We start from the raw sequence: 14,414 nt of genomic DNA on the forward strand, positions 1-14,414 counted from the left end.
AGGGCACCTCATCCGGATGTGGGTACCCCACTCACATTTTTCCTACCAGTGGGGGATCGAACTGGCCACCCTTTAGTCACAAGTCCGATTCCCTAACCAGTAGGCCATGGATGCCCAAAGTAATTGACATTAATGCTATGGCTGCAAAATTAGACAAATGTTATGATTTGTTGGCTGTTCATGCATTCTTTGGTTGTGACAGTGTGTCATATCCATATGGCAAAGGGAAAACCTTAGCAATCAATTTGATGCTCAAGAGGAATCTTGATTTGAAGAATTGTACATATGTACTGTAGAAGCTGATGAGCATGAAGGCAGGAATGGATTTCCTTTCTTGCCTCTACTATGGAAAGACTGTTGAAAGCCTCAGTAACTAGATACATGCTATTCACCAAGAAAAAAGAGACTCTGCTAAAATAAAGAGTCTTCCTCCAACAAGAGAATATGCAGCGGAACACATCAAGCGTGCACAGCTTCAAGTCCTTCTGTAGAGAGCTGCACACCTCCAGTGTGTACTGATGATGTATCCCTGTTTGTTCGGAAAATAGAGGATGGAATTCCTGTGCCTGTTCATGGCAACACTGACATTGCACCCAAAACAGGTCTACAGCTTGTTGCTTGTGGATGCAAGGCAGTGCCAGCATGCTCCAGGGCCTCTTGCTGCTGTCAGTCAGATGGACTACCATGCACCACCTACTGCCATTGCAAAGGTGGTGAACAGTGTGCAAATAAAAAATTGAAGATGGCTACACTTTCAGTGGAGGATACTGATGACAGCGAGGGAGAAATGTCTGATTGAATGAATGTTTTTTGGAGGAGACATTCGATGCTTGTGATGTGTACAAGGCCAGCCTGGCAACATGTTCTGTATATAGTTGTTTTCAGAATCTGTGAGAAAGTTCTACTTTGTTCCTTATAACTTTGTCTATTTGATTAATTGTTGAGGGTTGATACAATTCATATGTCTCTTGTGGTTGTTGCTCAGCCTACCATTTCAGCGGTGTGACCTTACCAGGCTTTACAGTTATGTTCTCTGGAGGGACTTGAATTCATTTTTAGCATGTTTTTGTATTGGCATCATTGATTTCTGTTTGAGAAGAGCTTTCATTTGATACCATACATGATGGGTTTATACAGTAATGTGCATCTAGTTATTTTTTTATGGTCAAAAAAAGGGGGCGTGTCAAATTATGTAATTTAAAAAAATGCTCTGCACCCGTCAGATTCTGAGTCTACATCCCCTAAACTATCAATTTATGCCAAAAAATTGCATTAGTACCTTATGTCACACCTATCCTGGGGTTCTACCTGACTATATTTCATTATCTTTGCCAAGATTAAGACTTAGATGAAGTCTATGAAGTAAAGATTTACAGCAATGGCATAATATATAAAAATGTTTTTTGTTCTTCAATGAACAGCATCATGATATGAATTACAGCAGCGTCATCTGAAAGGGTTTACACAAGAATCTGAGTAATTAAGTCTGGGAAACACCAGTCTTAATGCTCATATAACAGTACACCAGTATCAGCAGCAGGGGGCAGTCATACACTCTCTACGACCACAACTCTTTACAAGCCATTACCTACAGCCCTGCTTTGAGTTTACCGAACTAGCGCTGGTGTAATCTATGCAAGGCATGGAGAGTTTGTCATTGTATAGAATCAAGAGGAAAATATGAATTGTTCTGTGTAGAAGTATAACCTTAGGCCTATTAAACCCTTGGTAATGTGTGTACAGTTATCAGTGGGCTTGTCTTTTAAGAATTATATGACTCACTTTCTGTTCAGCTGAAATAGTAAGAGTTGTGCAAACACAGTCGTGTTATACTTTTAGTTATTATCTCATAATGATTGGCATGCCACCTACACTGAATGGACTGAAATGTACACGTATAGTTTATTCTAGGGACCTTTCCACCCTATCTTAACTTGTTCTGTTTAGTCAAGTAATGAGCAACGGCGTGAATGGCTGAGTGCATATCTGACAAATCTGCTCTTCCACATCCCACCCCAGTACTTTAACCAATATTTGCTTCTATTAGGGGCCGTTTGTTGAGATAGAAGCAGCAGCAGCTGTTAGCCAGCGAGGATCAGTCTAATGAGCTGAATACAAGAAAACGTGTGTGAGCAGAGCAAATGAGACAAGGGTTTGTTTATTTTGGAATCATACTCATTAGTGATTCAATTATTTATGAGAAATAAACAAGGCTCATGATTCTTGTTTAAAAAAGCCAAGATTTCTCAGACCATCTCAATCAGTTATTTTTTCCACACATAGAGATACTGTTACCTTTTTTCCAAAACACAACTTCCTGGCCCTGCAAGTTTGGAAATTTGAAGGTGAGAAATGTAGTGTTGAAGGTCTTCCGGTCAGGGCGGTGCACGGGGTGAGCTTTCGGGGTTACCATATTGCTTCACGTCGGGGAGGGAGTTGGTCACCCAAAATGCAGAGGGCTCATACACTTTGTCCCCTGGGAGCAGAGAGCAGCAGCACATTCTGCCAGCGTCCTCCTGTTTGGAGAGCTTAACAGCCCGGATAAATGTGATTAGGCGTCACAAAGGTCAGAAATCAATGCAATCAATCAACAAGTGACACCGAGCGGCCCTGTTTATCAATCGCCATGGATACGGCAGAGAAGGGCTAATGTTAAACTCAGGCCAGGGTGATGTGTTGGTGTGTGTGAGAGTGGGGTTGGGGGGTACAGGTGGTAGTATAACCTCTAAATGGCCACCGTGAGATTTTGTGCTGAATCAGAAGTGGAACTGTAGAAAGCCTGCTCTGTCCCCACCCTAGTCACCAATTTAAAGGTGACATTTATCCCTTTTGGCCTGGCGTGGGTGGACTGATTGTTTTGTGTGTGTATGTGTGAGAGAGACTGTATGTGAAAGGTAAGCACTGTTGTCTTTAAGTGTGTGAGAAAGCATTAGATTGTGAGTGATGGACAGAGTGTGTGTGTGTGTGTGTTTTCAGGCAAGTGCCATTGTGTGTGTGTAGTGACAGACAGAGTGTGTTTGTGTTCTCAAACCAAAGATTGGGCCCTCGTCTGGTACCTGGGAGCTGTGAAGAACTGACTCATCGGAGTTACTGATTCAATAAAGGAAGAGTAAACAGAGAGAGGGGGATAGAGGATGGCTCTGACGGAGGAAAAGCCGTGCACCAGCACGAGCCGCTCAATCATACTGGTGTGACACACACAGATTGAGGCCGACGGCTCGCATGGTGGACATATCGACCTGCTCTCGTTACATATTAACATTCCCCTCACACACACACACACTCACAGGCAACCCCCAGGTGGAGGTGTCAGGTGAAACACAGGACAATATGGTCTCAGGACCCCACACACAAACACACACATTACTCCCAATCCTCCATGCCTTGGGCCAGACTCCCTCACTCTCTCCGTGACCTGATAAGGGAAGAAGGTGAGAAGAGGCCTGGGAGTGGTGTGATGGGGAGAGGGGTGTCCGCAGTGAAGATCGGCCCCTGCGCTCAGTCCCACCACAAACACAGAGCGCTTGCGGTATCGCCGCGCGATTGCCCATGTTTGCTTTCTCGTCTTGTTGGCTGTTATCAGCGCAGGCCCTGGCCGATGCAGATATAGAGACAGCCATATTGATCGGGTCCCTCGCAAAGGAAGGGCCGGGACATTGGGAGACCGGATGGGGAAGCTGCGGGACTGATAGTCCGATAGGTGAAGGGATGACTGTATAAACAAGGACATGGGTGAGGCTTCCAATCTTTAAGGCCACCTGACGAAAGCTCATCATATCCCTCAGACACTTTTTAAACCTTAAAGACATAGTCCCCGATTCTAACGCAACATATTTTTTGTCCAGCTGTCTGTTCTGTGTGTGCACTGGCAATGACACCTGTTCTTCCCTGTACACTCCTACTCGGTCAATGTCAAACGAAGTGGCCTGGATTAAGCAGTATAGATCCTTTCACCTGTATAAACAAACATGCGTCCCTAAGACATTTTCAGTGGCACAGAAAAAAGTGTGTTAAAGGTAACAAAAAAACAAACAAATTGTAGAGTATTACGCTAAAGTCATATCCACTGAAATATCTTTTGCCAGGATCAAGCCCTACACCTTTAAGTAGCTTTCATAGTTGGTATGTTGTTGGGCCCTTGTCTTGTCTCTCCTCCCTGTAGGCAGCCCAGAGCTTGGGACTCAGGAGAGAGAACCTTACGGCAGACCGTATGAAACCGCAGAGTGGTCTAAGGACAGCAGCTATCTGCTCTTTATTATGGTCAGTCCGCTATAATGACCTCTTGTGTCATATTTCACCTTCTGTAGGTTTTACACATCAGGCTAAGTGTTGTTTCCTGATAGATGTGGTGCCTAAGTGATTAGTGACTAATCACAGTAAAGCCCAGAAGGCATGTTTGTATATTGAGCAATGTTAGTGTGTGTGTGTGTGTGGAGTTAACCGGATCACCTTGGGACAGGATATGGAAACAAGTGCAGTGTTTTCTGCTTAGCCGTAAATCATAGGCTATCAGTGCCCCATGCTCGTGGGGTTGATAAGCTCAGATTAGGGCAGTAAATTCCACGTGGACATATGATGAATGGAGACAGATAGTCTCCCGCCTCACACACATGCACGCACACACAAACAGACACACAGAAATGTCCCTTATAGGCTCCTGCTTGACGCTGCTCTGGTGACAGCTTAATATACTGGCATCAATCACTGTCAGACAGACTCAAGGACCTTCATCTCAGTCATAACCATCAAAAAAATTACCAATGCCCTCAGCCAGGAAGAGGAGATGCTGGCACCAAAGAGATGGAAGATTTCTGAGAAAGAGCTTTTCAATTATGGAAATCACTGTGACACTAAAATATTGTTCTGCCAAGGTAACTGTGACTCAGGAGGTTAGTAGAGCCTCTTGCTTGGAATGAAATAACAATATATGTCAAGTCACACTTATTTATATAGGACACTGAAACACAATGTAATTGACCCAAGGTGCTCACAGAAATAAAATAAATACAGTACTAAAAACATATATAAATTACAAAAAAAATAAAATAAATAAATGAAAATACAAAATAATAATAATAAACAGATTATGATTGTAGATAAAATAACATATGGTTACTGAAACTACTACTACTAGAGAAAGATGTACAGTAAAGTTAAAGATGCTAGTTAATATAATGCTGAAAAGAAATAGAAATAAGATAAATAAACAAATAAGGGGAGAAATGAATGGACATTAAAGGCCAAAGAAAATAGATGGGTCTTTAAATTTGATTTACTGATGGTGGGACAGGACTTAATTTTTATAGGGTGATTATTCCAGAGTCTAGGGGCAACAAAGGAAAAAGCCCTATCACCTTTAGTTTTTAGGGTTGCATTTGGGACTGAGAGAAGATGTTGTGAGGAAGACCTCAGTGGCCTAGAAGGACAGGAGGGACTTAAAAGGTCACAGATATACTGTGGTGCCATTCCATTTAGGGCTTTGAAAACAAAAAAGTAAAACTTTGAAATAAAATCTATATTTGACAGGTAACCAGTAGAGTTGGGCCAGCACAGGACTTAACATGGTGAAGCAGCTTTTAGCTGCTATGCGGCTCAGCTGTGGAACCAACTTTCGGATGACATTAAAAAGGCCCCAACTGTAGCCAGTTTTAAATCTAGACTTAAGACCAAACTGTTCTCAGACGCTTTCTGCTAACTGTGCCGAGTTACAAATTCTGAATCTGCCTCGATAATTATTCTACTTTGTATTACTTTTTTTTACTACTTTTGCCTTTGTTTTTGCTTACTAATTATTCTTTATTTTTAAATGATTTTACCTTGTGTTTTATGTTTTCTTTTTATTATGATCTTTACCTTTTAACTATTCTTTGACTATATTGCCTTTCTATGCTTTTATTTGTTATTATCGTTTGGTTTTGTTTATGTAAAGCACATTGAATGACCTCTGTGTATGAAATGTGCTATATAAATAAACTTGACTTGACTTGACTTGACTATGTTTCTTTGTTCCAGTAAGAAGCTGCATTTTGGACTAATTGAAGTCTATGCATACATAATCCGAATCAATGCATTAGGAAAACAGTGGGCTGTCTCTAAAAATGTAATATCTGTTCATGTGATCATTATTAACCGATACACTGGGCAGCCGTGGCCCACTGGTCAGCACTCTGGACTTGTAACCGGAGGGTTGCCGGTTCGAGCCCCGACCAGTGGGCCGCGGCTGAAGTGCCCTTGAGCAAAGCACCTAACCCCTCACTGCTCCCCGAGCGCCGCCGTTGAAGCAGGCAGCTCACTGCGCCGAAATTAGTGTGTGCTTCACCTCACTGTGTGTTCACTGTGTGCTATGTGTGTTTCACTAATTCACCGATTGGGTTAAATGCAGAGACCAAATTTCCCTCACGGGATCAAAAAAGTATATATACTTATACACTGAATGTAATATGAATGATGTCATGTCAGTCGAATCAATTAGGTTACTTAGGATGATGCGGTCATTAAAATGCAGTCTTTAACAAAAACACAATTGTTTAACCTAAGCTAATCTAATAGAAAACAAATCCATTGTCAAGAAAATACTTTTTAAAATAACATGTTCACATTTAGGCCTAATTTATGAAAGATAGGCTACTGCGTCATGTCTCGCCAATTCTGGGAACCTGCCAACTCTTGATTGAAATTATTTTAGATCCACAGTGTAAAGAATGATATCATAGACTGTTTTTTTTTTTAGACGCCGTAAATATGTTGGAGATATCATGGGCTTACGCAACGCTATTGCTATGACCACATAATGTGTTTCATTAAATTGTAGGCTATAACTTGACACATCGTCTCCCCGCTGGCATCACACAGTAGTTTCTTCCACTCCGGATATAATTGGACAAAGTCACTTCATGTCTGTGGGTCAAGTCCTACCGGTAGTTCTGTGAAAACAACCAAACACGCGATCAAACAACTAATCAAAACAGTCTTGGGGGGCAACAAACTGAAACATGGGTGAAAGATTTCGAAACCTCGACAAAAACTTTGTTTGCTCCTTTTTCAATTGCAAAGCATCTTTTTCAAAGTCTTGGAAGTTGGAGGCCCATCTGTGCAAACACACGGGACTGGTGAGTGATTGACTATTTCTTTAAAAGTTTCTGAAAAAATATATTCGTTTAAACGCTGTGCCACAGAAGTCTAATGATTAACTTAATGCTGTTCTGCCTTGTTCAGCCTTTCCCCCTGGATGTTTGAGATGATAAAATGTGATGCATTAAATAACATTGCTTAAATAACATTGTTTTAAAGATGTTTTTGTTTGTAAGTAGAAGACTAGATAAATAACTTCAATGTATGTTCCCAAACAACTAAAATTCTTGTTTAGGATATTATGTAGGCCTAAGGTCTACCATTTTTAGGTGAGTATTTATCCTACTGCCCTGACTCTAAGGACTTTGATCTAATTGTCACCTGTTTTATATGAACAGAGGCCATTTGCGTGTGTGAGCTGTGACAAGAGCTTTTGCACCCGTTACCAACTCACCAGGCACCACCTGACTCATAGTGGAGAGAAGCCCTACCGGTGAGCCACATGGCCTGGATTCAGTCCTGGAAATTTACCTGACTTGCTGTTATCACTCATATTTGTACCACTTGGCCTTTTCCCAACACAGGTGCTCAGTGGAAGGATGTCCTCAAACTTTTGCCTCCAATGGCAGCATGAAAAACCACGTTGTCCGTGTTCACCTGCAGAAAGACAACCAATATGTGGTTTGTACAAAATAAGTCCTTAACAATCTTGAGCTGGAACATCCAATGTTCGTGACTATTAGTGACATGCCAACCCTGCAAATGCCTTTATTGAATTTTTTTAAAACATTTTTTTATTTACTTCCAGTGTGAAATTGATGGATGTGGCAAAGAATTCCGTAAGAGAACCCATCTGAAGACCCACCAGTATGAGCACACGAACATCTTTCCTTTTGAGTGAGTAGCATGTGTTGGTTTTCACCACAGCAGTCATGTTCATTTGTTGTATTTCTGGACCCATGTGTATGTCTTAGTTTTGCTGTATTTTATGTTAACTTCATAGGTGCAATTTCCAAGGATGCAACCAGAGGTTTATAGGCATTAAGCCACTGCAGAAACATGGCAAGGTCCATGATGGTAAGATGACCTACTCTGATCTTAATGGTGCCTTGACCCTTTAGTCTTCACTGTAAATGTGTGGCTCTGATCTACTTAACAACGCTTTACAGTTTTCAGTGACTGTGTGGCTCTCTTTACCTGTCCTGCAGGTTACCCTTGTGCTGAGAGCGGCTGCTCCTTCAAGGGCAACACCTGGTCTGAGTACCAGAAGCACCGGAAGCAGCACAGACGTAAGCCTCTGACTAGTTTGCTTTGAGGAGGAAGGAGTTCTGGCTTTCCTGAGGGTCTCTTTTGGCCTTTTTGTTTGTTGACTAAATGGATGTTAAAAAGGGTCCTCACTATCATTTAGTGGCTGTTTAATGACTTTGGAGACTGGACTCCTATCAAAATGTACTTTAAATTAATGCTGTTTTTATTGTTTTATTTATATTTGTTTATTTTATTATATGCCTGCCTCTGATATGAATCCATGATGTTAAATGTGGCAGTAAGCATGTGTCGCTCCCCTTTAGAACTCCTGTCTAGTTAAGCTCTGTTTTTGTGTCTTGGTGTAGCCGTTCTGCACTGTGACAGTTGTAAGAAGGTGTTCCGTGAGACCTGCTTCCTGCAGATACACCGACAGAGGGTCCACCTGGGGGAGCAGCGAGTGTTCTGTTGCATTGAGCAGGGGTGCCAGAAGAGCTACACCACAGAGTTCAACCTGAAGAGCCATGTTCTTTCCGTCCACGAAGGCAAAACGCCTTTCAAATGCCCCCATTCAGGCTGCAATAAGGCCTTCGCCATGAAGGTTTGACCCATTTCCTTTTTTTTTTTCCTCCCCTTTGAGCTGTTAGTTTTTCTTATACACATCACTGGTTTATACATGTAATTTTTTGGTTTTAAATGATCTCTATTTCAGTCTTTTTTGCGCTCCATCGCCCTCTGTCTTGCTGTGTTATTTGTGGCATGTTCCACAGATGGTTTACCTCCACCTGGGGTGTTGAACAGATGGACATCCAATATGGCAGCAGAACTGCTGTCTGGTCTTTTAAAGCTGTGCTTGGTTTCTAGGAGCCATGGCTAAAAAGGGCAGTGCTTGTGATCCCACCTGTGATTTCCCTCCCTTATTCATTCTTCACACTTCTTCAATCTTCATTCACACAGGAAAGCCTGAGGCGTCATGGAGTGGTTCACGACCCAGAGAAAAAGAAAATGAAGGTGACCTGTTGAGTTATGTTTGTGTGTGTCAGCAAAATGAAACGCAATGTCTTGCTTTATTTAAGTTTTCATATTAAAACGATGGTATTTTTATGTTATCTGAAAGAATATTGTGTGTATTTTTCTCCTCTACAGAAGAATGGCGCTCCTAAAGCTAACAAGGCAGCTAATTCTGCTGCGGTCCCTGATGCTTCCAAAATTGCTGCCAGTCTACAGAGCTTGACCCTGGCCAAGCCCAAACCTACAGACGAGGCCAAGGCCAAGCCTACAGACAAGGCCAAAGCTAAACATGCAGGCAAGCCCAAACCCAGGCCCAAGTGTTAAAGGGGTGCCACTCAGAGGCCTGACCTTCATCCATCCTTACCTTTTTTGTTTAGTTTCAATCCCTCTTTATTTTCAACCCCTCTTTATTTTCAACTTCTCACTAATAAATCATTCACTGCAGCAGCTTCCGTGTCAAGTCATTGTGTGCAGCTTCTGGAAGCTGTGTGACCTTTTAGGTGAACCCGGCCCATCCTGCCTTAACTGGCATGTGTTAATCCTAACACATAAAACCTAATCTGTGTCGTCGGGCCCTCTGGTTAAGGATTGTGTGCAATATTTACATAAGTCGGTACTCTCATTAAACAACAGAGTTAAAGTTCTTTGTGGCAGAGGTCTCGAGTGGTGGCTGTAATCTACAATCGTGATGAGAAACTCATTTGGACGAAGATGGGTTCATATGAAAAGGAATCCTTATGAGAACTGGGAATGTAATTGGGTCTGATAACAAAGCATGTAAATGAGACAGTCTTATGATGTAATTACCAAGTCAATTTCTTAAACTTTACCCATGATACTCGCTCGCTCGCTCTCTCGCTCTTGCTCGCTCTCTCGCTCTCTCTCTCACACATGAATCCATGCACAAATAATTAATAACACACCCAGATGTCCACTCTGGGAAAGATTTATTTAACAAATAGCTTAACACACACACACACACACACACACACACATACTTACACACATACAAATATAAAACCCCCCCCAGCTCTACATAGGACCGCTGATCACGGTGATGGAGAGACCTTAAGGCTGCGCTCCTGGGGGTCGAGCCTTGCGGGCGTGGCAGGTTTACTAAGGCCTGGTATGTTTGTTCGTTTTAGTTATTTATTTGTCTTTTCTTCAGCATTGAGTGGTGCAAAAAAATCAAGCTCCGAGACTCGTTTAGTTTTCAACACAGCGGAGAGTAGAAAAAAAACACTGAGGAGTGTTTTTGTTGTTTTCTGATCTAAAAACACAAATGTCTGGGCGTAGTCTGATGCTTGGTCAGGAGAGGGCGCTATGCGAGGCTGCCCGGCCAGGACACCACGGTCAGTGCCACCCGACTCCGCTGTTCCTTCAGCATGGGCACCAGTGCAGAGTGAGTCATGCCCGCTGTCGAGAGGCCGTTCACAGCTATAATCATGTCTCCGCACCTAGGGGTAAAACACAGAACACACTCATTATCACATTACTAATTCAGCTCATGCAACCACTTCTACTACCACTGTTATGACTCATACCACTGATGATAATAAACACCCTTTTGTACAGTGCATCTAAAAACTATCAAGCTGTGTAATAGGTCTAAATAAGAATTCTATTTAACACAAATTTTAGTTGCTATGTACAACACAGGGGATGAATATACCTGATGAAATGGATCAAAACCTGAAGGGTTGGTTATAGTTTATATACACTATTCATACTATGTATACTAAACATAGTTTATATTGCTTGTATATACTTGCTTATATATACATACTGCATATGAGCATATTTTTAATGTTATTTGAATGTAAAAAAAAATATTTGAAGAAGTTGAGTGGGTGGGTGCATGCAATAGTTGATATTTCACTCCAGTGGACCTGACGTGACCCCCCTGGCCCAAATGGGCTGTGGGCCAAACTGGGCTCACTCACTTGAGGCGACCATCGTAGTACGCTGGTGTTCCTAGGACAATGGTCTTGATGAAGAACGCTTGGTTGTTATGGTTTTCCTCGTAGCCCCCGACAATGCTGAAGCCCCAGCTTCCTGGATGGTTGCGCCGCAGGACAATCTCATGGCTACTGTACAGGTAGCTGGGAGGGGACAAACAGAGATCGGCATAAACATGACGGCCTTGGACAAATGTGTTCACACAAACTGTCTTCCTGGACACTTGGTGTTTTACACATCTCTGCAAGTTAAGCCAGTAATGTGACTGTTTCACCTGCTCTGCTCTATGTAACGACAGTCGTGCGGGTAGTGCATGGCAACAGGTTAGTTCCACCACTGGTGACAATGACTCCTCCATGACACCAACCTAACATCTCCCTTCCCTGACACGCTCTTTAAAACGAGTATTCTTTGTGTATTCTTGGTGAAACCGAAGAGAAATCTTCACATCTGTGGATAATTTAAAGTTTTTCGTATTCGTATTTGTTTGCTAGCTTTTCAGCAACACTTACACTCACAGTTACATTTAACACAAGCTTTTAATCCAAAAGCGGCATCGGTATGTGTGCCTCAGCACTGGGGCCTGGAAAGGATACCACACCAATCAGCTTGGTTTTTATTGAGAGCTTGCTTTACAAGTGAGGCTCCAAAAACACAATAGCTAGTTAGCCACTGCTTGACCGAGTCTGACAACACTGGCAAGACAGTAGCGAGTTTTAAAGACGCTGGAAGAAGTGAGGAAGACAGAGGAAGGGCATACAGGGGGCAGCGGGTTTAAGAATGCCCTCTCTGTGCCCAGTAGCGGGCAGTGGTGGGAGGGTGCGGGTGGTTCGGCTGAATTGGGGAGGGAGGCCGACGTCGCCACATGTCTTTCTCTTGGTAATCCACAGCTGCTGATGTTTACATCATGCTGCAGTGCAGAACCACTCGTGCACAGGGCCTAATCCCCTGGCATGGGTGCTCTCAAGAAACACACGCACCACTGACACTTACACACTCGCACAAACAAGTTAGTCACAAGCACACCACAAACAACCACACATACACACACTCACTACTCTATCCCTCTCTCTCTCTCTCTCTCTCACACACACACACACACACACACACACACACAATATCTCTTTCACACTCACACACAAATGCACACATGCATATACGCACGCACAAAACGATAGTGAGAAACACCGACACAGCCCAAAAATAAATGTTTCTCAACTCAATAGGGCCAAGTTCCCATCAAAACAGTGTGTGTTTGTTTCACACACACACACACACACACACACACACACACACACAGATTCACACACACAGTCCAAAAATAAAATATGTGGACCCAGTTAAGAGTGCCAACAGACTACATAGCTGCAAAAGAACTGTTGGGATGGCACAAACTGGGCACATACACAAACACCCATGTGACACAATCCAAAAATAGAAAATAGAACAATCTACACTGCACAATTCACCTGGGGAGTCTTACCAACACGGCCCGAGAGGGCAACATACACACACACACACACACACAAAATAACTTAAAATAAAGCATGTTCCCATTTTAGATTACCCAGAGCACCTGGGGAGACAAAGCATTTCAACACAGGAGAGAAAACACACACACACACGCACACACACACACACACAGACACACACACACACACACGCACACATACACACACACACACACAGACTCTGAGGGGCACAATCCAAAAATAAAACATTTGCATTGCCCTTTTTGATTATACATCTCAGCTGAGGAGGCCAAGCCACCTGACCCAGTAAAGTAACATTCCCCCACCTACACACATTGCAACTCTGCCCAATTCACCCGAGGAGGCGAAACCACTAACTAAGGCAACACACACACACACACATACACACACACAGGGCATGTGACCTCACCTGGGCAGCCCTAGCCACATGACCCAAGATGGCGACCAGCTGGCATCATACTCATTATTGTCGTGCGGGGCCAGGAAGTCCTCATCACCACACAGCTCCTCCGTCATGTCCACCTCTAGGGTCCTCAGCTGGACGGAGCAGGACGCGGCGCTGGCCTTCAGCGTGCCCACCGCCTCACTGTGGCTCAAGTACGTCAGGTCCTGCCCATTAATGCTCAGGAGAACATCACCTGCAAAACACACACACACACACACACAGCACACACACAGACAGTGGTTAAACATGCAGGAACAGAAACTCACACAAACACACACAGTCCAACTCTCTGTCTTTCTCTTTCTCTCTCTCTCTCACACACACACACACACATATACACACACACACAGGTTACACATAGAGGCACATAAATTCACACAAGTGCAGAATTACACACACACACACACACACACACAGTCAGGCCACCCAGAGCTGGGCAGCAGGCAGCAGTAAACGCCACCAGGACACACTGACCTGTGATGCAGAGCAGAGACACTCACTGAATTCAGGTCAAGGAGAAAAGAGAGAGAGAGAGAGAGAGAGAGAGAGAGAAAGGGGGAGAGAGAAAGGGGGAGAGAGAGAGAAGGATCACAAAGAGAGGTGGAGCACTAGGGAGCACAACAGGGAGAAGGTGCAGCAATAAAACTGACCGAGTGAAGTAGAATAAAAGGAAGAGAGATAGAAAGAGAGAGAGAGAGATAAGGATAAACACAGTTAAATATGGAACAGTTTTGTGGTATGAGCTGTGCTGGGAGAGCTGGGGCGTCTAACGGAAGCGCAGAGCAGAGTGCTGGAAATGCCGGGCCAGAGGTAGAGCTATGCATATAGAGGCCGACACAAACGCCCCGCATATAGAGGCCGACACAAACGCCCCGCATATAGAGGCCCACACGAACGCTCTGCATATAGAGGCCCACACGAACGCTCCGCATATAGAGGCCCACACGAACGCTCTGCATATAGAGGCCGACACAAACGCTCTGCATATAGAGACCGACACAAACGCTCCGCATATAGAGACCCCACCTTTAACGCCCGCATATAGAGACCCCGGGGCCTAACGCCTGCATATAGAGGCCCATACGAACGCTCCGCATATAGAGGCCCACACAAACGCTCCGCATATAGAGGCCCACACGAACGCTCCGCATATAGAGGCCGACACGAACGCTCCGCATATAGAGGCCGAC

At 43.7% G+C, this 14,414-nt stretch overlaps 2 protein-coding genes across 2 annotated transcripts in view; one reads left to right on the forward strand and one right to left on the reverse strand.

The window, feature by feature from the left end:
* Positions 1–6,866: 6,866 nt before the first annotated feature.
* Positions 6,867–9,771, forward strand: gtf3ab (general transcription factor IIIA, b). The gene is made up of 9 exons (XM_048266612.1): positions 6,867–7,109; positions 7,470–7,564; positions 7,656–7,752; positions 7,880–7,968; positions 8,075–8,148; positions 8,280–8,360; positions 8,685–8,917; positions 9,274–9,327; positions 9,463–9,771. The coding sequence occupies exons 1-9, from the start codon at positions 6,993–6,995 to the stop codon at positions 9,649–9,651; spliced, it is 1,029 nt and encodes a 342-aa protein (XP_048122569.1). The 5' UTR covers positions 6,867–6,992; the 3' UTR covers positions 9,652–9,771.
* A 467-nt stretch (positions 9,772–10,238) lies between these two features.
* The window catches only part of lnx2a (ligand of numb-protein X 2a), an 18,069-nt gene continuing 13,893 nt past the window's right edge, over positions 10,239–14,414 (reverse strand). The window contains exons 10-12 of the mRNA XM_048267076.1: positions 13,189–13,417; positions 11,271–11,429; positions 10,239–10,784 (exon numbers count right to left, since the gene is read on the reverse strand). Of these exons, the coding sequence (XP_048123033.1) occupies positions 10,649–10,784; positions 11,271–11,429; positions 13,189–13,417 (524 nt within the window). The 3' untranslated portion in view covers positions 10,239–10,648. The remainder of the gene's footprint in view (positions 10,785–11,270; positions 11,430–13,188; positions 13,418–14,414) is intronic.

The sequence above is a fragment of the Alosa alosa genome, chromosome 16 (assembly GCF_017589495.1).
Source record: "Alosa alosa isolate M-15738 ecotype Scorff River chromosome 16, AALO_Geno_1.1, whole genome shotgun sequence".
NCBI lineage: Eukaryota > Metazoa > Chordata > Actinopteri > Clupeiformes > Clupeidae > Alosa > Alosa alosa.

Bases quoted from the DNA above. Each gene is read 5' to 3' on its own strand.
- gtf3ab (XM_048266612.1), top strand. From the start codon at position 6,993: ATGGGTGAAAGATTTCGAAACCTCGACAAAAACTTTGTTTGCTCCTTT. The intron at 7,753-7,879 runs GTTTGTACAAAA...ATTTACTTCCAG, and splicing joins AGAAAGACAACCAATATGTG to TGTGAAATTGATGGATGTGG. The intron at 8,361-8,684 runs GTAAGCCTCTGA...GTCTTGGTGTAG, and splicing joins GCACCGGAAGCAGCACAGAC to CCGTTCTGCACTGTGACAGT.